Source organism: Mobula birostris, chromosome 4, assembly GCF_030028105.1.
Source record: "Mobula birostris isolate sMobBir1 chromosome 4, sMobBir1.hap1, whole genome shotgun sequence".
Lineage (NCBI taxonomy): Eukaryota > Metazoa > Chordata > Chondrichthyes > Myliobatiformes > Myliobatidae > Mobula > Mobula birostris.
The window spans coordinates 42,888,113-42,911,459 of record NC_092373.1 but is presented as its reverse complement, the minus strand read 5'-3'; the positions used below and the strand labels follow the sequence as shown (position 1 = coordinate 42,911,459).

At 40.7% G+C, this 23,347-nt stretch overlaps 1 protein-coding gene across 1 annotated transcript in view; it reads right to left on the bottom strand.

Moving 5' to 3' along the window:
* Positions 1 to 23,126, bottom strand: part of LOC140196302 (solute carrier family 12 member 9) — a 131,754-nt gene extending 108,628 nt beyond the window's left edge. The window contains exons 1-6 of the mRNA XM_072255273.1: positions 22,851 to 23,126; positions 20,619 to 20,753; positions 19,496 to 19,633; positions 15,221 to 15,520; positions 11,201 to 11,308; positions 10,690 to 10,801 (exon numbers count right to left, since the gene is read on the bottom strand). Coding sequence (XP_072111374.1) covers positions 10,690 to 10,801; positions 11,201 to 11,308; positions 15,221 to 15,520; positions 19,496 to 19,633; positions 20,619 to 20,753; positions 22,851 to 23,094 — 1,037 coding nt within the window. The 5' untranslated portion in view covers positions 23,095 to 23,126. The remainder of the gene's footprint in view (positions 1 to 10,689; positions 10,802 to 11,200; positions 11,309 to 15,220; positions 15,521 to 19,495; positions 19,634 to 20,618; positions 20,754 to 22,850) is intronic.
* Positions 23,127 to 23,347: the final 221 nt, after the last annotated feature.

The window sequence follows — 23,347 nt, the reverse complement described above, 5'->3', positions numbered from 1 at the left end:
AGCAGGGTGCCCAACAGGGGGAAGGTTGGAGACGGGAGGAGGGGTTAGTGAGGGGTGTGGAATTCTTTTGGAAACAGAGGCGATGAAAAAAGAGAAGGGTGTGGTGGGCACAGAACTCACTAAAGTGCGGGACAAAGGCAAGGCCCTTGCTGAGGACAGAACGTTCTGCCTCAGAGAGGGGAGGAGGGGAGGTTGGAGGGAGTGCTGAAGACATGGCAAGGATTACAGCTGGGATCGGGGGGGGGGGTAGAAGAAAGAGTTGGTGCCCTGGGGGGGGGGGGGGGGGTTGGAGTGTTCAGGGAAGGTGTGGTGAGGTGCCGAGCACCCGAGAGTTTTACTTAACATCTAGTCTTATTACACTATTGATTTCAATCAAAACTAAGGTTCTTACATACTTAATTCAACCACCAGCTTGCTTGTTCTGTATTACTACTTTCAGTATTAATCCCTTTTGAAATTTACATGTACTTAAGAATTGTAAAATGAGAATACAATGACAATAAATGAAACAGGTGGAAGTCTCAATGCATAATTTAAACAAGATAGTTGCTGCTGCAACCTAATGACTCACCATTATACCATGTATAGAATGTTGGAATAAAGCAGAAAGTGAACCCTCAAACTGAATTTAATCGGGAGGTTTCCAAGTGTGAGGAATAAACTTCACAGAAAATATAGGAAGCTGGAATGGCTGGAGTTGGAAACAATTATTGAGGAAAAGAAAGCTATCCAGTGTGCAAGGGTACAGAGTGAGAAAAAAATTAAATGGTAATTATGTTTTGTCCTTCACATATTCTTAAAATTAATTTTTCTACAACTTGACCAAATTGTTGCTTTAGCTGAGGAACACGTATTCTGTGTGCCCTCTGCTGGTTAGTCCAAGTAATTCTGAATATAATCCCTTCAAGAAAATTCAATGACCAAGATAAATTGGAGCAAAACAGAGGAAGTTTGATTTCTGTTTTTCATGGTCAAAGATCACATTTTTACCCCACTCTCGTGTTTGGTTGAACAACAACTGAACCTAGTGACCATGTCTGCATGCTTTAATGCATTGAGTTACTGCCATGTGATTGACTGATTAAATATTTGCATTAATGAACCTAATAAAGTGGCCACAGTGTAAGAGTAACAGTTGATCATCTGACCCCGTTTGCTCTGCACTCATTAAAATCTGGGCTAATCTTTCACCTTAGTATTATGTTCTAGTATTACCCAATATCCTTTGATTCAGTCAGTGTTGATTCCCTCAATGTCTCAAAATCTATTGAACATTCATCGATTACAAACCAACAGGTTTACACTGTTATCTTGACTATATGCTCCCTGCAAGGATTTCTCCATTTTGAGATCCTTCTTCTCTCTGGTATTCACTCTGAAATTTTCTTCCTCATTAACAAAGACTCTTCTGCTCCCCTATCAGCAAATGATAAAACACACCGGCCAATGATTTTACCTAATAACTACATTTTATTAGTTGTCACTGCTTCGAACATCTCAAAGACTCACTTTGTACTTTAACACTGGTGATTAGTTTCTTCTGGAGCTCACTGCTTGTATTCAGATTTTGACAGCTGTAGAAGAAACTGATCAGGTTCCATATGACCAGGGACCTCACTCAGAATCTGCAATCGTTAGTCTCCAGACTACTGCTTCCAAACGTCCTGTGAGTCACCTTTTTAAGGCAGTGGGAAGATGGGGTGAGTGCAGGTCTGGGAAATAGAGGAGATGCAGATGAGGGCAGCATCAGTGGTGGAGGAACGAAAACCCTATTCTTTGAAGGAGGAGGACATCTCTGATGTCCCGGAAAGCCACATCCTGGGAACAGACGTTGCAGAGACATAGGAACTGAGAAAAGGGAATAGCTGATTGTTTCTAGATATGGAGATAGAAAGATCGAGAAAGGGGAGAGAGGTATCAGAAATAGCCCAAGTGAACTCAAGGGCAGGGTGGAAGTTGGAGGCAAAGTTGATTAAATCGACAAGCTCAGCATGGGTGCATGAAGCAGCACCAATGTAGCACAGGAAGAGATGGGGAGCGTTACCAGGGAAGGCTTAAAACAGGGACTGGTCTACATAATCAGCAAAAAAACAGGCAAAGCTGAGGCCCATGCAGGTATCCGTGGCTACCCTCAAGTTTGGAGAAAGTAGGAGGAGCCAAAGGAGAGTTGTTGAGAGTAGGGACCAACTCTGCCAGACGGAAGGTGATGGTGGTGGGAACTGATCGACTCCTTCCTTGAGAAAAAGGCAGAGAGCTTTAAGGCTGCCTTGATTGGGGAAATGATGTGAAAATGAGCCAGTCAGGGCTAGGGAGTTGAAGGTTGTTGAGATTGAAAACGAAGTGTCGCCGATGTAAGTGGGAAGGAACTGAATCAGGTGAAGAGAATGGAGTTGAGGTTTGTGGACACCAGTTCTGTGGGGCAGGAGCAGGCAGAGAGCATGGGCCTAGCCGGACAGTCAGGTTTGTGAATCTTGGGTAGGAGGTAGGATAAGGAACTGAGTTTGGCAGTGGATGGGAGTTCTCCAGAGTTGGAGAGGTTAGTGGTGACAATTTTCTGATGGTCCTGAGTGGGATACTTCTCAAGGGTTAGGTAAGAGGCATCTGAGAGTTATTCTGCTCATTGTATTTGTTGAGCATTTATGACTTGAGCAGAGACTAAGCCCTAAATTGCCAATTTCCAGGTATTTTAGGAAATACATATTGTGTGATTTTTTTTAACATTTCATGAAAAAGAGAAATAAAACTTCCTCTGTTTTGCTGCAAGTTATCTGGGTGATTGACTTGTTGGTGCCTGACAGGGTGATTTGAGACACTGCTGATCTCCTGGGATTTTCATGCACAACAGTCTCTAGAATTTACAGAGAACAGCACGAAAAACAAAAACCATCCAGCAAGCTGCAGTTCTGTGGTTGAAAACACTTTGTTTATGAGAGGTCGGAGGAGAATGGCCAAATCTGTTTCAAGCTGACAGGAAGGCGACAGTAACTCAAACAGCCACGTGTTACAACAGTGGTGTGCAGAACGGCATCGCCAAACGTACCTACAACACGAACCCTGAAGTTGATCGACCACAGCAGCGGAAGATGTTGAACAAACACTCAGTGGCCACCATTAGGTACGGTACCTAATAAAGTAGCCACTGAGTGTAATTTATGACAATGCTTTCAATAATCTTGGCGATGTAGTGATAGTAAACTTGGATGTACTGCAGCTTGAGCAAATTTCTTTACAGGAACCATTGAACAGCAGCTGATGCGAGGGTACCAATTCTAATGTTGGGCAACAAGGAAGCCAGTAAGAATTTCTGAGTGGGATCAAGAGAACAGAAGAATGCTTTTGAATAAGATGAATCTGACAAGCCAGGAAAAAAAATTAGAGAAACAGAGTTGGCTCAGGAAATTAAGATAGGCAAAGGGGAGAAAGGAAAGGAGGCATCTGAATGAAAGAACTCTACCTTAATGAAGAAATCCACCAGCTCCTTCTATTTGTCATTAATGAGGATGGAGATGTCAGCCTGCATTTTGTTTGCCTTTACTTCCATCTCAGATGCAAAACCATCCATAAATTCATGACTAATTTAGCAATTTACTCAGCATTGCAAGAAAAATGCAGTGTGAAAAATCAGATTGCCACACTGCATTTTGCACAAAATTTACCTTTAGTTATCACTGGAGAATTGAAGCATATTGCATTTAGTTTCTTCAAAGTTTTAGCAACATTTGCACAGAAAGGAATAAGATACATCCCTGTCATTATATGCTCAAGAGAAGCAATGGAAAAATCTGCACATTAGGTCAGTCAGTACTTGAAATCAAAACTTATTTAACCACCTATAAACCTCCAAAGATAGCAAAAAGTTGGTTCAAATTTGGACTCTCTGACGGTGGTGTCTGAAAAGAGGATGCTGTCTAAGTTGCATGCCATCTTGGTCAATGTCTCCCATCCACTACATAATGTACTGGGTGGGCACAGGGGTACATTCAGCCAGAGACTCATTCCACCGAGATGCAACACAGAGCGTCATAGGAAGTCATTCCTGCCTGTGGCCATCAAACTTTACAACTCCTCCCTTAGAGGGTCAGACACCCTGAACCAATAGGCTGGTCCTGGACTTATTTCATAATTTACTGGCATAATTTACATAATACTATTTATTATTTATGGTGCAACTGTAACGAAAACCAATTTCCCCCGGGATCAATAAAGTATGACTATGACAATCAGAATCACCTTGGTGTAATTTAAAGCAATTAATCTACAAGCCACTCAAGTATTGCCCATTTAAAATTAGATGCATGTCTCACATTTTAAGGATGTTGTTTAAATCAGCATAATATTCATTCTTCTTTCAAACCTAGCAGTTAGTTCAGAAATGGGTAACAAATTTAAAATGCAGGTGCTGGAATTTGGAACAAAAACATAAGTAAGAACTCAGCCTGTGAAACAGCACCCGTGGAAAGTGAAAACAACCAACACTTAAAACTTTTACCAATTTCTCTTTCCACAGATGCTGATTTATTAGCTGCTTTCTTCCACCATTTCTGATTTGTAACCATATTCAGTAAACAAAGCAATAACTAATTAACAATTTAATCCCAGAACAAATGAAGGTGACCTACATAAGAGAGAGTAGATATAAACTGAAAATGCATTCATCATTTCAAGAATGCTGCATTGCTACAGCAGAATGTAATTGCACTGAAAGGTGGTGTATAAAAGCACAGGAGGTTAAATGCTTTCTTTTAAGGGAGCATAACGATCTGACTGCATTGTGTGAAAATGAATAATGTGTGGTCAGAATAACATTTCTTGCTAATGGCACAAGCTTGGCTAAAATTACATGGCTTTGTCATACATTTTAAATCAATTCAACAGAAGGAATGCATTTCAATTCAGTTTCATTAATAGAAGAACATATAAAGCCACAAAATGCAAAATGATTGAATGTTACCTCTATTACTTTGCCCATTAGGATTGATGCAATCGTGTGAAAGTGTCTGCCTATTTGTGGACATACATGATTTGGCTCCAATTGTTTCAGCACACTTTGCAGCAGCATTAAGTCAAATTGATCAGAAAATTCTGGTTCTAACTTCCAAGAACAAATTACATTCACAATGATTTTTTTCCAGCACACTTCATAGATTAAATGTTAGCATAATCAAGCAACAGTCTTTAACAATAATGGGAAAAAAATAGGGGCAGGATGCTGCAATCAGGGCTAAGGAACCGGAGGGGTGGAGGGGAAGCATAAATTAGATAGCTTATTCACTATCTAAATTGTTTCGGCACACTTTGCTGCAGCATTAACTCCAGTTGAGGCAGGGGCGTGGTGTTGCTGTTGGTAAAAATTGAAATCAAACCATTAGAAAGAGGTGACATTTGGTCAGAAGGTGTTGAAAGAAGGTGTTGAAGGTGTTGTGGATAGAGCCAAGGAACTGCAAGGATAAAAAGACTTCGATGGGAGTTACATACAGACCTCCAAACAATAGTAAGGATGTGGTCTACAAATTACAACAGATAGAAATTGCATGCCAAAAGGGCAGTGTTACAATAGTCATGGGGGACTTCAATATGCAGGTGGATTGAGAAAATCAGGTTGGTGCTGGATTCCAGAAGGGGGAATTTCTAGAGTATCTACAAGATGGCTTTTTAGAGCAGCTCAAGGTTGAGCCCACTGGAGGATCAGCTATTTCAGATTGGGTGTTGTGCAGTGAACCAGAATTGATCAGAGACCTTAAGGTAAAAGAACCATCGGGGGAAGTGACTAGAATATGATCAAATTCACCCCGAAATTTGAGAAGCAGAAGCTAATGTTGATGTATCAGTATTACAGAGGAGTAAAGGGAATTACAGAGGCATGAGAGGGGAGTTGGCCAGCTGGCTTGGATGATGGCAGAGCAGCAATGGCAGGAATTTCTGGAAGCAATTAGGAAGGCACAGGACATACACATCCCAAAGAGAAAGTATCCTAAGGGAAAGATGACAAAGCAATGGCTAACAAGATAAGTCAAGTCAAGAGAGAGGAAATAAATAGAGCACAAATTAGTGGGAAGTTAGAGAATTGGGAAACTTCTAAATACCAATAGAAGGCAATTTAAAAAGTCATTATGATAAAGATGGAGTATGAAAGAAAACTAGTCAATAATATTAAAGATGATACCAAAAGTTTCTTCAGATACATAAGGTGTAAAAGAGAGACGAGAGTAGATATCCGACTACTGGAAAACTATGCTGGAGAGGTAGTAATGGGGGACAACAAAATGGCAGATGAACTGAACAAGTATTCTGCATCAGTCTTCACTGTGGAAGACACTAGCAATATAGTGGAAGTTCCAGGTGTCAGGGGTCATGAAGAGTGTGAAGTCACCATAACTAGAGAGGAGGTTCTTGGTAAACTGAAAGGTCTGAAGGTAGATAAGTCACCTAGACTCACTAGCATACACTCCAGGATTCAGAAAGAGGTGGTTGAAGAGATTGAGGAGGCATTATTAATGATCTTTCAAGAATCACTAGATTCTGGAATGGATCCAGAAGACTGGAAAATTGCAAGTGTCACTCCACTCTTCAAGAAAGGAGAGAGGCAGAAAAAAGGAAACTATAGACCAGCTAGTCTGACCTTAGTAGTTGGGAAGAGGTTGGAGCCTATTATTAAGGATGGGGTCTCAGGGTACCTAGACGAACATGACAAAATAGGCCATAGTCAGCATGGTTTCCTCTTTTGGAATTCTTTGAAGTAATAAGCAGGATAGACAAAGGAGAATCAGTTGATGTTGTGTACTTGAAATTTCAGAAGGCCTTTGACAAGGTGCCACACACGAGGCTTCTTAACAAGGTACAAGCCCATGGTATTACAGGAAAGATTCTTCTTCTTCTTGTTTTACGGCGGTTGGAATTACAGGAAAGATTCCCCCATGGATAAAGCATTGACTGATTGGCAGGAAGCAAAAAAAAAAGGGAATAAAGGTAGCCTTTTCTGGTTGGCTGCCAGTGACTAGTGGTGTTCCACAGGGGTCTGTGCTGGGACCGATTCTTTCTATGCTCTATGTCAATGATACGGATGATGGAATTGATGGCTTTGTTGCAGTTTGTAGACAATATGAGGATAGGTGGAGGGGCAGGTAGTTTTGAGGAAGTACAGAGGCTACAGAAGGACTTAGATTAGGATAATGGGCAAAGAAGTGGTTGTATGGTCTTGCACTTGGTAGAAGAAAGGGTTGACTATTTTCTAAATGGAGAGAAAATACAAAAAACCCTTGTGCAGGATTCCCTAAAGATTAATTTGCAGGCTGAGCCTGTAGTAAAAAAGGCAAATGTGATGTTAGCATTCATTTCAAGAGGACCAGAATATAAAAGCATGGATGTAATGTTGAAACTTTATAAAGCACTGGTGAAGCCTCACTTGGAGTATTGTGAGCAGATTTGGGCCCCTTAACTTAGAAAGGATGTGCTGAAACTGAAGAGGGTTCCAAGGAGGCTCGTGAAAAAGATTCCAGGATTAAATTGTTTGTCATATGAAAAGTGTTTGATGTCTCTGGGCCTGTATTCAGAAGAATGAAGGGTGATCTCATTGAAACCTATCGAATGGTGAAAGGCAGAGTAGATGTGGAGAGAATGTTTCCTACAGTGGGAAAGTCCAAGACCAGAAGCCTCAGAATAGAGTGGCATCCTTTTCAAATGGAGATGAGGAGGAATTTCTCAAGGCAGAGAGTGATGAATCTGTGGAATTCTTTGCCATAGGCAGCTGCGGAGGCCAAGTCTTTATGCATATTTAAAGCAGAGGTTGATAGATTTTTGATTGGTCAGGGCATGAAGAGATACAGGGAGAAGGTGGAATAATGGGGCTGAGAGGAAAATTAGATCAGCCATGTTGAAATGGTGGAGCAGACTCAATGGGTCTATTTCTTCTCCTACATCTTATGCTCTTATGGTCAAAATGAATTGTCAATCTTAGCCAAATTGACCTCAGCTGTTCTAGAATATTGCTGAGTTAGATGGAAAAGTGATGCTGTTAAGTTACTCCCAGGCTCTGCAAGTCGGTCTGGGCCAGTATCAGTCAAAATTGGCCAAAGCACTGGTTCTACCGAAAGATCTAACATTCACTGAAGCTCACATCTGAATAAACTTTCCAATAACGTAGCAGAAATCAGTACTTCTAAAACTGTCTGGCTAGTTGTCTCCTTTCACCTGAAGTCTATGTCCTCCATCCTAGAAAATGACTAACCTTATCTATGACCCTCCTGATTCCATAAAGCTCTGTAATGTCACCCCTCAGCCACCTACACTCCAAGGAGAATCAATATAAAAATAAAGCTCTAAACTATCCAGCCTCCCCCTGCAACTCAAGTCTTCCAGTCCTGGTAATGTCCCCGTGTATCTCCCCTGCACCTTTAATGACACCTTCCTAGACCCAGGCAACCAGAACTGCACACAATATTCCAAGTGTGGTCTCACCAAAGTCTTGTGCAGCTGTAATTTGACCAGATCCTCAATATCCTTCTTCAAACAGAGTTTTCTAATCCTGCCAGCCTTGTCCTTTGCTCTGTCTAACAAGAATATACTTACTCCCAACTCTCTACACCACACTTTTCAAAGCCAAATTTGCCAGACATCCGATTATTTGCCAACTGTATCTCCCAGTCATCATTTGCAGGACCCCACCTAAAGCCTTTAAAATTTACCTTTCCCCTATCTAAAGCCCTACGTTTTTTAACAATTCATTTCAAAGTGAATAGAGTTATGGCCACTGGCCCCAAAGCGCTTCCCAATATGCATGTGAAATAATTTGACCTGCCTCATTGCCCTAGAAAATCTAATGTTGCCCCTCCCTAAGTAATTGTTTGAGAAAACTTTCTTGAACAATTTCTGTCCCACCCAAATGCTTTCTGCAATAACAGTGCTAGTCATTGGAGGAAATTGAAGTCATTTACCATTACAACCTAATGTTCTTACAGCTATCTACATACAGGTACTTGCTCCTCTTTAGTCCTATGGACTATTGGTTGGTCTGTAATAGCCCCAGCAAAGTGATCACCTCTTACCCCTTCTTTTCTCCTCACCTGCCCATCACCTCCCTCCTTCCTTTTCTCCCATGGTCCACTATCCTCTCCCATCAGTTTCCTCCTTCAGCCCTTTACCTCTTCCACCCCTCCGAGCTTCTCACTTCATTCCCCTCCCCCACCTGGTTTCACTGTCACCTGCCAACTTATTCATCTTCCCCTTTCCCCTCCTTAATCTGGCATTTTCCTCCTTCCTTTCCAGTCCTTATGGAAGGTCCTGTCTGACTACATGTCAACTGTTTATTCCTCTCCATAGATGCTGCATGACTGGCTGAGCCCCTCTAGCATTGTGCGAGTGCTGCTCTGGATTTCCATCATCTGCAGAATCCCTCGTTCATCCTCTTATATAGAGGTTCCCTCAGTAGATGATTCTCGCTCACCACCACCAAGTATATCTTCCCTAAGCAATACGTTGGCAATATCAAAAAAACACAGCTCCTCCCGTCTTAATTCCATTTCTTGGGCACAAGTTTGGAAATTATGCTCAGAATTGCTGTCAAAGACCAGCAAATTGTGCACCAAATATTTGTCCAGGTAATATGATTTGTTTATAATAAAACTTAACCCAATGGAACTCAGTTAGATAGCTTTCATTACAGAAAATAAATTCTTATTTTTATTTCTCTTGTTTAACAGATTTTTCTCTCCTTTAAATTCAAACGCAATCTTTCCTGGATATGAAACTAAGGAAGTTTTCTTTCTAAAAACAAAAGGCTGAAGACCATGGAACCTGGGAGAAAAGATAAAACTGATGAAGGAACTCAGCAGTTCAAACAGCACTAGTGAGGGGAAAAGGAAATGTTACCATTCAGGGCAATCCTGATGCAGACAACCTCCCACCGCTCCCCTCGACAGATGCTGTTTGGTCTGCTGAGTTCCTCTAGAAGATTTACTTTCTATCTGAAAAATGCTTCTGAATGCACTTTACATAAGAAATGCTTATTTAAAAAGATAAATTATTGTTGCAGTAAGGAACTAATAATAAGGAATACTTTCAATGTTTATCTCAAAAGTTAAACTTCAAATGAAAACCTACTAGTTATAAAACTGCATTGCTTTGTCGTCTGAGTACAAAATCCATCTTTGAACTGTGCTGCGAAGAGTTTTCATTTTAAATCATCAATAAATATCTAATGCACAGCAGTTTCTGAATGCAATAGCATTATCAGTTAACACTAACAAGACAGTGCCTTTGGTAACAATATATATTAAACCATTGACAGTATCAATAGAGTATCAATGTTATTGAGTACTCTAGCCACAAAACATTTAAAACTCAACCATTGTTGACAAGCATCCAACTCTTTATGTTCAGCAAAATTTTATTTTTAAATGTAATGTTGGATTGTTGCTGAAATTCCTGGGAGTAATTCCAACTCAAACATGGAATGAGCATATAGTTAAAATGACGAAGGTAACTCATAAAGCCTTGAGTAATACGATACATCATTGTTTTCTTGACTCAAAAAGTTTCTTCTCAGTACTTTCAAAATTGTTATGGCAATTCTACAAGCAAAACTGAATGAATATATGATTATCAAGTTTCCTTTGTAATCGTATTACAAAGGGCTGACCACTTGGAGTTGTCGGGCATGAGAAAAAAAATCAGTCATAAGAAATATAGACTCACCTATCACATGTGCAGCTGACCATGAGAGATAAAATATTGTACACAATGTATGTAAAAATTACAGCTGTTATTGTGCCTCTGGGAATAGAATAGCTGGGATTCTTTAAGTCACCTGGTAATGATAGCAAGACAAGGATTTATGATTTTAGTTAACTTATTTTACAACCCAAACTTCATTGAATGTTGCTTGATGCAGAGATAAAATTACACTTACAACCAATATAGTTTAACAATTCAGCAAAGGAAGTGCCACTTTGTTCATTATATTTTTATTTCCAGTCAACAGACGCTGATAAAGCACAGTCATAAACATGTTTATCAGGCAATAAATCTTGCTGATACCCTAATGTAGGCAAATAGTTTGCTTTACAGTTCAGATTTAATAGTTAATAATGCTCTGTATCAAGCTGCTCTTTTGTAACAGAGATTGCATATAATAATTTGATTGCAAACAATGTACTATTAATTTTATGGAAATAATTTATACTTCAAGTATAGGTTTGAGCCTTACCTGACATATTGGATCCAGCCATAATACCGGTGCATCCATTGAACATTACAGCAAATACAGCAGCAAAAGTCATCATCGTACCAGTTGTGTAGTCTGCTACATACTTAGCTGCAAAGAAAAATGAAAGTTTTAAAAATGTTAATAATAGTATAGGCCTAAACAATATTGAGCAATTGGAGTCCATGATACATGGAAAAAGGACGTCGCTGTTTGTTTTTCATTTCATGGCAATCTTCCCACACAATTTCGGCATGATCAGAAAAAAATCTCAAGAATATAAGCAGAACATTTCGTAAGCTTCCTGCTCATGAAATTGACCCAACTCTATGTTAAGTGATTTCATGACTCAGCAATAACAAAAACATAAAGTCAATCAACATCAGATTAATAGCAAATTGGAACGAGTTTGCATCCCTAACTTTCTAATGTAGATAGCATCCAATCTTACGGAAACAATCTTAAGTAAAATTAGTCATTACTCAATGAATAGCTGACCACAGAAAAGCAAAATCCAGAAAACATATACAAATCTAACTCTCTCCAAAAATCTTGTGACAAGTGAATTTGATACTTAAAAAGCAGTAAGGTTCCGAGCAAAATGCTATCAAAATTCAGAAATATTTAAGCAAATGTAAATTAATTGCCTACATTAGATTAAATACATGTTTACATGCAAGATTAATATTAAAATTTTTGGCAATGTACATGTACTTGTTACATACACCTGTTAGGGTGCATTCTCCAGTTACCTTGTAAGGTAACTGCAGACTTCAGCCAGGAACAGATGTCATCAGGCGGTTCCCAACCTTCAGAGTGTCTCGACCCTTAACCACAACACTCTCTAGTTGGTGGGCCGGCAGTGGTGGCCAAATCACTGCCCATCTGCTCCTGGCTTCCAGCTCCCCTCCTCTCGCCTACTCCAAATCCAACAACAGGTCATTCTGCCTCTTCCCCCATCCTATGAGCTGCTTGTTTTTTTTCTCCTTTCGTCCAGGCCCAGATCTGACAACAACCGCCATGCTGATTTGGCCGGGAAACCTCTGCAGCCGATCTCCACAGGGAACAACCATGCCTACCATCCCTTGTCTTTACACCCCTGCACTAAGGGCTGATACTTCAAGGCCTTTCTCTCGTAGGCCTCTTCCCATCCCTCCTCCCACTTCACAGTCAGCTCAACCAGAATTACTTTCTTGTCTTCGGTTGACCACAGTACAATGTCCGGGCATAGGGTTGTGTGCACCACATCTGGGAACTGCAACCTCCTTCCCTCATCGACCCTCATCTCCCAGGACCAGGCCGTTAGCAGCAGATTGGGCTTTGGTTGTTTGGTTAGGAAAGGCCTGGCTCCCTCTTTGATGAAGGTGATGGCCTTCCTCAAATCTGTGTCAGCCGTCCTCTTCTTGCATCTCTCTCGCTCTAGTGTGTCAGCAAGAGCCAGAAGCACCTTATCATGGCGCCACCTATACCGTCCTTGAGTTAGAGCTGTTTTACACCCGGACAGTATATGAGCCAGTGTTCCCTTTTGACCACAGAGCTTACAGTTCGGGTCCTCTCTCATCCCTCATGTGTACAGATGTAATCGTGAAGGAAGGGTGTCATACTCGGATCGCAAGAGGAAGGAAATACGGAAGGGCTCCAGTCTCCATAACTCTGCTCATGAGATCTTGCGCTTGGGCAGATCCCATTTTGTCCAGGCACCCTGGGACCCTTGTTCCACTGCCTTTGACATCCGCTTCTCTTCCTCACGGATCCGTACTTCTGCCTGTATCATGTCTCGCCTGTTCCTTATGCTTGCGTTTCCCCACTGCTGGAAGTGAACGGAGCCAAGGCCTTGCCGCCCGACACAGGGGTTGCCAATGATATCTCGCAGCTTCAGAGAACACACTGCTGGCTCCACAGCTGCGTTGGCTGCCCACTTGTGCACAGATCTGGTTGTAATGCCTGCTTGCTTTACCAAGACGTCATTGGAATCTCTCAAGCTTAATAAGGCTCTGCATTTTGCCACCTTGATTTCCTCCACAACAGATGACAGGGGAAGCTGCAGTTGCCCAGATCAAATGTAGAGGCCCACTGAAGAGAAGCTTGGGGGAACTCCCAACCATCTCCGCGGGTGCTTGTTGGTTTTCCTCTCGATGCCCTCTATGGCAGTCATGGGGAACTCAAAGTGTGAAGAGCCAGAGAAGCCTGGGCAGAAGGCCGTATTGGTACAGCCAGGTTTTGAATTTACTGGTAAGTCTGGATTTGTCGATCTTCTTCAGCCATTCATCTGTCTGTTTCACAGCATTGGTGACATTGGCCCCATCTGTCAGTGACACTTTAAACCACTTCTCCAAGCATTGGGTTATCTTCCGTGGAAGGGATGGCCTCACCCTGAACTTGGAGGCTAAACTCGCTAGTAACTTTGCCCTTTCTGATCACCATGCACCTGGACTTCTTGGCCTTGAAGGACATCCTCGCCCAAGTGGCTACATCACCCAGGGTTTCCAATACCCATCTTGCTTGGACATGTGACACAGTTGTTATAGTGATGTCGTCCATGAGCCCTCGTAGAGCCGGCTGAACAATGCCTGACTCCAGCTTTGAGCCGTGGGTTACACCTTCTGCTGCTGATAATAGGAGGTCCATTCCCATAATAAATAGGATGGGGAAGATGGTACACCCTGTTGGAATCCCCTTCTGGAGGTCTTGCCAACTAGTTGTGAAATGGGCTGATGTAAATCTGAGTTTGAATCCTCCTAGGTAGCTGGTGATCATGTCTCGAATAGCCACTGGGATGTAGTAGTGGTCGAGTCCTTCTAGGATGAGGTCATGTGGAATAGACCCGTAGGCATTCGCGAGGTCTAACCAGACAACTGTTAGGTCGCCTTTTTTCTGCTTGGCCTCACGGATCAAATGGCTAATCATTGAGGTGTGTTCCAGACACCCCGAAAAGCCTGAAATACCGCCTTTCTGGATGAATGTATTGCTATAGCAGTTCTGCGTCATGTAAGAAGTCAGCCTTCTTGCGATCATAGAAAAGAAAATCTCACATTCCACATCCAGGGGAGAAATTGTCCTAAACTGGACAATTGTGGAAGAAACCTCTTCCTTTGGAATAAAGCATCCTCTACCAATTTCCATCTTGATGGAATAGTACCTTTGGCCCAGATCTTTCTCATGACCTTCCACAGCTCCGAAGTAGCTTTGGGCATTTCTTATACACCTTATAAGGTATGCCGCTTGGGCCTGGGGCAGCTGATGCTTTAGCTTTCCGGATGATGTCCTGGATTTCCTGCCATGTAGGCTCCCTCACGTTCAGCTCACTTGATAGTTTTTCTGGTCTACGCACAGCCCGATTGCTTCCTAGTCCCTGACCCCTCCGCGGGTTTTAAAAATGTGAATAATAGTATAGGCCTAAACAATATAGAGCAATTGGAGTCCGTCATACATGGAAAAAGGAAGTCGCTGTCTGTTCTTCATTTCATGGCAATCTTCCCACGCAATTTCGGCATGATCAGAAAAAAACCTCAAGAATATTAGCAGCACATTTCTTAAGCTTCCTGCTCGTGAAGTTGACCCAACTCTATGTTAAGTGATTTCATGACTTAGCAATAACAAAAACATAAAGTCAATCAACATCAGGTTAATAGCAAATTGGAATGAGTTTGCATCCCTAACTTTCTCATGTAGATAGCATCCAATCTTATGGAAACAATCTTAAGTAAAATTAGTCGTTGCTCAATGAATAGCTGACCACAGAAAAGCAAAATCCAGAAAACATATACAAATCTAACTCTCCCCAAAAATCTTGTGACCAGTGAATTTGATACTTAAAAACCAGTAAGGTTCTGAGCAAAATGCTATCAAAATTCAGAAATATTTAAGCAAATGTAAATTAATTGCCTACATTAAATACATGTTTACATGCAAGATTAATTTTAAAATTTTGGCAATTAGTAAACTGAAATATACACAATTAAGTCAACAATGGCCTTTAGAATTCATCAATTTTCATTACGAGTAGTTTTTGCATCAACTTACATGGAAGGTTGCTCTTTAGAGTTGACAGATTAAATCCAGTAAATAAACCCTCTCGAAATTCTGTGATATTCCCTGATGTCACTGTAATATTAATAGATCTAGGTGCCACTGCAAAAAAGCTAATAAATATTGTGCCGAGCACCACTATAACAATGATGAAAATTACGAAGGTAGCTTTGGCATAGATATCAGCTCCAACCAAACACACAAGAAGGCAGAAGATGAGAATCACTGTGCCATAGAGAAGTTCATACCAGTACGATTGAGGAAGAACTTGAATGCCACTTCTTGTGGTTTGCCCTGTAAAAACCAGATGTTTCAATTAGCAACCCACTTTCACATAAAAGGAACTACATCTTAACATATGATACAGACCACTGCCGAATTCTTTAGTTCCGTTAAATATTGTTCCTGTAATTCCTTTGTCAATGCTATTTAAGATTAAGGATGTTTAATGTCATTTTCTGTACCCAAGCACAAGGAGAACAAAATCATTGTTGCTCTAGATCTGATGCAGCACAAAAAAATACAAGAACACAACAATAATTCAAAAATAAACAATAAGTACATCTGCACAACTTAGTTTATATACAGATTGATTGTATGTCCATAAAGTAACGCAAGGCTGTACATAAAGAGAATGAGGGGAAATAATAGAGAAATGGTGAAGGTGTTGAACAGATTTAATGCCTGGGGAAAGTAACTATTTCGAGTCTGGTGGTCCTGGTGTGGATGCTACGTCACCTCCTCTCTAATTGGGCGTGGGACAAACAGTGGCACGAGCAATGCATGTGGATGCAGGGGTCCACAAGGATATTGTCTAGTTAGCGCTGGCATCCACTATGAATGCATGGGACATCTCTCGTAGGTCATGTAATTCACACCTGTTCCGTACAGGAAAAAACCACTAGGCTTCACAGCAGTAAATTGTAGAGCAGGCAGGCAGGCATATGTTTATAAGGGCACTTTGCTTATTCCAATGTGGTAATGAGCCAATTAGAGTTGTTCTTCCCACGTGAAAAGAAAGTTAAAATGGAGTGACCACTGGCAACTCCACAAAACATCTGGAAACAACGTCTTTGAAATCCGTGTTGAGTAACTAATTTATTCAAATTCCAGAGGTTATTGGAAAACTGACACAGTGGATTCTGGTTAATTGGGACACATCAGAATTAGTACATTTTGGCCCAATTAGCAAAAGTTTCATGGAAACTTGTGTGTGTGTGTGTGTGTGTGTGTGTGTGTGTATATAAAAAAGGGCAGACTACTGCTTAACTGAGTAACAAATGTATTTAAAACAAATCAGAACACTACCAATACTACAGGACTATAAAATTGTATTAGTTTCTAATAGTTATTCATGGAGGAATTCTTCCACTTAATGCTGATGTGTTATTTTGATTGACTGTAAATGACCAAAATCAGGGCAGACACCTAGTGCAGATAATGGATTGCCTTTTTTGCCTTTCTGCAGGAAGTGGTGCTGTAATCTTTCGAAGTCAAAATAAAAAATAATCAAAAAAAAAATCACTGCTTTTTTGAATCAGCTATTAGCCCAAATGGATAACATAATACAAGCAACTGATGCTACTTAAAAACTATTCGCTCTAAAAACAAGGTGCATTATCTAACGGCCACACAAGTGTACACAGCTGACAGTAGTTGCCATTTTGTCCCAAATAAATGAAGTGAATCCTATTTTCTTGGTTAGTTTTTGTTCTTTAAAGAGTTGTCCTAAATAAGTGTTTGCCCCAATTAAAGCAACAGTCCAATGAACCAGAATCACTGTATTCTTCACAGACTTGCTGCAATATTGAAGAGAGACTGTTGGGTTCAATCCCCTCGTAACATAGGAATCACACCAGGATCAAAGTTAGAAGTCCTGGATGAAAGTGCCCCATGGGTTTATTAGGACATTAGCTGGACTCAACAGAACAACACAAGTACATATACAAGTTCACAAACACAAGGAATTCTGCAGATGCTGGAAATTCAAGCAACACACATCAAAGTTGCTGGTGAACGCAGCAGGCCAGGCAGCATCTCTAGGAACAGGTACAGTCGACGTTTCAGGCTGGGACCCTTCGTCAGCAACTTTGATGTGTGTTGCTTACATATACAAGTTGCATATTTAATCTCAGGATCAGGAAGTAATTTACAGTACGTACATTTTTCAGATGTTAGAAAGAAGGTAGAGAAAATTCTCACTGATGTACTGATTTGAGACTATTTCAAAGGGGCTCACACTGAAGGTTGCAGTTTGGCTTTCAGAAGAGTAAGGATTCACTTGCTCACAACGTGCAGGGAAATTTTTGAAATTAATTGCTTGTTTCAAATGAATGTTAAACTGAAAACAAAAGCTTCTCCTTTGTGGAATGCAAGGTAATATCTCTCCATTATTGCTCTAATTTCCAGTAACCACTGCTGTTTCCCACATCCCGTTTTCCCCTGTGACCTCCTTCTCTTCCCCTTCTCTTCCTCTTCCCCAATGACCTGCCCATCACTTTCACCTTCTTCCCTCTAGTTCGTGACTTCCATGGCCTCTGGTCTTCTCCAATCAGATCCCTCCTTTAGCCCTCTGCCTCTTCCTTCTGGTCAAGGTGACACCGAGCTGCAGCCTCTGTCAAGGCCAAAGCAGGGGTAGGCAACCTTAAGCACAAATTATTTTCTAGCATGCATTATTCCTTAATTTGAGGCAAAACATAACTAGATGTATTTAAATGGATAATTCCCATATTCCAAGTTTTTTATGGCATTTATCTGGCCCACCATCCGCTCATTAATACGCGATCCGGCCCACAGAGGCTAAAAGGTTGCTGACCCCTGACTTAGCCACAGTTTTTTTTTGTTCATAGCGATGGTTTAGGGGCTCAGGGAGTTATAGGTCAGATTAGGGTTTTGGATCAGGGATGTGGAGGAGTTACAGGTCAGCATCTACTCTGCATCTGAAGTCCAGTGACATGGATGGGTGATGAAGGACATCTGAAATCCAGGCCTCCACTCTGCCCTGGTGAGCGACGTGAGCACTGAGCCAAGGGGACACCTGGAATCTAGACCTGCGCTCTGCGCTTGAAGGTGAGCCACAGGGAGAGGTGATGAAGGACATCCGTAGATGACAGGCTGTTCCAGGATTGGACATCCAACTAACCAGTAGACATGAGGGTAACTTAGTGGACAAGTCTGGACCTCGCGATCCTGCCATCAGCTAGTACAGTCGTCAATACCAAAGATCAAAGTCCTAAGGTCAATCAGAAGTCTGGAAGTCAAAGCCTGGAGACCCATCCTGAAGTTGGAGGGCTGTCGGAATGAGTCGGTTGGAGGGAAGAACGGGGTTTGTTTTGCTGCTTGCTGTATTCGGTTTTGTTGTGTCATATTGTTCCGACAAGCCTTCTGGGCACGTTATGATGGCACCAGAATATGTGGCAACACTTGTGGGCTGTCTCCAGCACATCCTTGAATGTTGACGGTCAACACAAATGATGCACTTCACTGTACTTTTCAATGTGCAGGTGACACACAAATCTGAATCTGTTATCTCCCAGCTTCTCCCTTTTCTTCTCCATCCCTACCCTCCTGCCTTTCCTCCCTTACCTGGATTTACACATTACCTACCAGTTTGTATTCCTCCTCCTCCCACCCTTTTATTCTGCCCCGTTCCCCTCCAGTCTTGATTAAAGTCCCTGTCTGAAACAAAAACTATTTATTTGCCTCCATAGATGCTGCCTGACCTGCTGAGTTCCTCATTTTTGTGCACATTACTCCAGGTTTCCAGCATCTGTAGTGTCTCTTGTATCTCTCTACCATTATTCACTTCCTTAAAGATCCCACACATGCTCCTGCAATGTGACAAGCTACTTGACATCCTTATCACAAAGATACATTTCCACACCAAGTGTAGTAAATGGGATTAGCACATGCAGGTACTGTCATTTTGGGCTGAAGGGCCTGTTTGTCTTACATCACTGGCTTCCTAGTTCAAGGCTCATCCTTGAATCTACAAAAATCATAAAATTTATCAGGAGCAATATAATATTTACAGAAAAAAAATCTTTTTTAATTTGGTACAACAGCAGGGAAATAAAATCTCTGGATCTCTTAGTAGGTCTGTTTAAAGCTACAGTCATTTTTAATGATAAATATGTTGTTCATTTTCTATTACAGTACATTAATCCCTGTTTTATTTTTTTGCCAACAAATGTGTAAATAATCCCCTAAAATTAAGACGATAGCATTTGCAGAAACAAAAAGAAAGTTGAATTAATCTAAATTGCTTACCAAGTGGCAAACCAAAATTATCAACAATAGATTCAACAAGACCCAGGACGTAAAGGGCACTCCCACATACATTTGCTAAGAAGAACATGACTCCAATGCTGCCCCCAAACTCCGGGCCCAAAGCTCGACTGATCATATCTGGCCACAACATTAAGGAAAAGCAGCAACATCTTTTGAAAATCCTATGATTATTTGCAATCAATATAGTCTGTATTTGATACTAAAACAAGGCTTGTTTGATGAAGTCAGATGTGGTTACCTTCTGCAAGTGCAATGCACAATAATGCTGGTATATTTAATTTATATTCTGCCCCATATGACATTGGTGTATTGACTTGACACTGGTGCACAAAGGAAGGAGTCAAAACAGACCACAAAGTTGGCTTGCACAGTGAGGAAAATTCAGAAATATTGAATCTAAAAATGAGAACCATGTTAGTGAAGTTTTAAAAGTGCACACATTTTTCTTGGCAGCACATCATTTATAAGCAATACCTAGCATTCTCAGGCTGAACGGATTGGTTCATTCTGTCACGTTAGAGTGCAGAAGAGGTGAAGGAAAAAATATTCTGATTTGTTTGTGGAAGTTGAGGGCAGTTAATATGCCTTTTGTTGAGAAATACAATTTTATTTCTCCTATTTCTCTTGGTCTCTGCCACGACACTGGGATAAGTGGCATTAAATATAAACAGACTGGTAGACAGCATAGATTTAAGTAAGCAACCCTCATGAAAGTAACTAAACTCATCAAGGCATAAGCTTCTGTACAAATAACTGATCTTGTTTGGGACACTGCATTCACAATACGAGGGCTTCAAGGGTTGAAACATGAAGATAAATCTCAATAAGTTGGCTTCCATTCCATTTAGAAGGATGGCTAACTAGCTAAAGTTTTAAAATTACAGTGGGATTCAATGGAGTGGGCAATCTCAATGACCTTTGACATATTAAATAATTATTTTCAGAATTGTTAATCATCACCATTTTTAAATATTGACATTGCTATTTCTAAATATTAATACAACTGAAACTCTTAAATCCAGATGCTGCAAAATGTTATTTTGGTAAATTACTAAACAACAGTATTTAAAGCTAATGATTTTATAAATATCACAAAGGATACAGTAGGCACCACCAGCATCCAATGCACCATTTGTGGAGATAGCACACACTGATAACACAGTCATGCTTATGATGAGATATGCCACAATGAACATAAGGATAGTCTGGTACAGTCCTGCTTGACCAACAACAAAACCTTTAATTTAAAAAATAAAGGCTGTTATTAAACAAGAAAATACATTTGCTATGTATCATGATGAACCTGGTTGGGAAAAAAATTATTAATATCCATTTTCTGTATTAACATTATATTACAAACTGATTGGTGAATTGTTGAATTAATCATAGATTTCTATGGGGAAAAATTATTTTCAAAGGGAATTAAATTCATCCCACTGATCTCCATTAGGATATCAAAGGTCTCTGGGAGAAAAAAAAATCAAGAAATGACTCCAATCATATCCAACAACAGATTTTGGTAAGATTTGATTTAAGATTATAACCTTCAATACTATGAAATGCTCTCTGATGTCTTTATAATCCAGAGCCATGAACAAGAAAGAAGAAAAAAAGTTTTACTGTAGGAAAGTGAGCCTTTGCAAATGGGAGTACTTTATTTGGAGATGCTTGTTGAGACTGTCCATAGAACAAGGCAAACTAGTTTCCAAAGCAGATCACTATACAACCAAATAATATTGCTAATGCAAGAAGGTCCATAAACAGCATACTAGATAAGTATCCTGTCTTCTTGAATGGGGAAATTTGAGTACCTTAGGATCTTCACCTCACATGGATGTTTGGAGTGCAGAAACAGAAGATCATTCAGCTGCTGGTAGATGTTTTGTTTTGTGGAATAACTGAGAACACATGTGACTTCAGTTTAATATCACACCCAAAGATGACAAAGCAATGATCCCACACTTCTGCAATGAAATTCTTGTGTTGTGTAGGAATCCAACCCACAACTTTATTACCAAAAGGGAAGTGCTACAAATTAAAGCTGAATTTTAAAATAGTTAGCAAAAATTTGGTCAATGACAAAAATCTGCATAATTATCTTTTCTACAAAAGGAAAAATTCATATGTAAAATTGAGATCATGACCTTTTAAAGATTAAAAAGTACCATGAAGCAGAAATCACATCTTCTATTTGGGCAGTAACTTTTCAGTTTTTATTCATTCGTGCCAGACATTGCTCTGGAGAAAATAAGGAACTAAGTCAAGAAGTCAAAGTGAAATTCCAATATACTTGACTGTCAAAATGGATGCACCTCCAAGTAATTGAGTCTGTTATAGTTCGCAGTTACTCAAGGGCGCATTAATAATCTATTTCCAAGGCAACAGAAACAAAGATTGAAATCAATCAGGGCATTGACCAGTATTTTTAAAAGAGTGAAGTCATTAAAGCAGAAAGAACAAAGTAGGCCATTGATAATCACATGCAAGCAAAAACTTCCATTCCAACCCCTGATTTTGATTTATCCTTTTTTGTTGGTATGGGACACCTGTAAGCGATTTTTCTTTACATTAGTCAATATCAATGAGCTAGTTCAGGAGGATACTTTCTTTATAAACTATGCTTTTGGAGGCTGAATTACTGAAAGAGAACGTCAGGTGAGTGTTCGATAGTGTACAAACACAATGTAATAATTCCCACACCCCTCCCAGAAAGTGTCTTCAAATAAAACCTAGTCATATGTCGTATGACTAATGGGCAGATATAATAAGACTCACTGTGGTGGCAAATTTTAGGGACATAATTTCAAAGCTTGTCACCTTAACAACTCAATGCTGTCACAAGCTACAGGTCAATGAAACTGGGGGTGCAACAATGAATTCCCAGAACTCTGCGAGGCTGGGAGAGCTTACAAAGGTAGTGGGTGGGTAGGTAGAACCAGGAAGGAATTGAACAGTACAACACCTACAAAAGTTAAGGCAGGCAAGACTGTGAGCTACCGTACATATGAACCGAGCTAGTTCAAAAGGGCCGTTAACTAGTCACCCTGACTAATTGTTTGTTTAAGGCAGGCTAATTTAGTTTTGTCAAGGTGAACTTTTACCCTAAATAATATGTATTAAGTAAAGTTAGAGAGTATTTGAATTTGTATCCTTAAACTGGAGAACAAAAACAATGATAGACATAGTAAGAAAGTCAGGCATCAACAGAGCCACCTCGGGTCTCATCCGACTGTGGTTGACGTCAAGAAGGGAATTTCCATTTGTGACCGAGCTAAACAACAACCGGACAGCAGCAAGTTCGGGGTCGGGCAGAAACTTTGGGGCCAGCACTTACCTATTCGCAGAAAAACCACCACACTGAACATGGAAAGCAGGGTGGGTACCACCACCCCGAAGAAAGTGGACAGCTTCTTAGCTGACGTCTGCTGGCCTTCCGTCGGTCTACGGGGGCTGCCAGCATCGGGAGCCACGTACAACCTATAGTTGAGCAGGGGAGTGCGTTCAGCCATGACTGTAAACAGCCGACAAAGCTCACAAGATCCACGCCTGTACCCTACACCGGCACTGTCGCTTCTCATGTGACCAGTCACATGACCTCAGCCTCCTCCTCCTGGTCCGACACCCTCATTTCTGTTATGAGGATCGCAGAGAATGGCGTAGGTAGTTGGTGCGATCGCCCGCCACGTCAGCCACCTTCAGTTTCACTTTTACTCCATTACTTCCTACTTAATGCGTAGTTTTTAAACAACTAATAGATTTGGCGATTGCAATAACACTTTCAAATGTATTAAAAGTAATTCTACACCTAAACCACTTTGGTTTTCAGTTCGT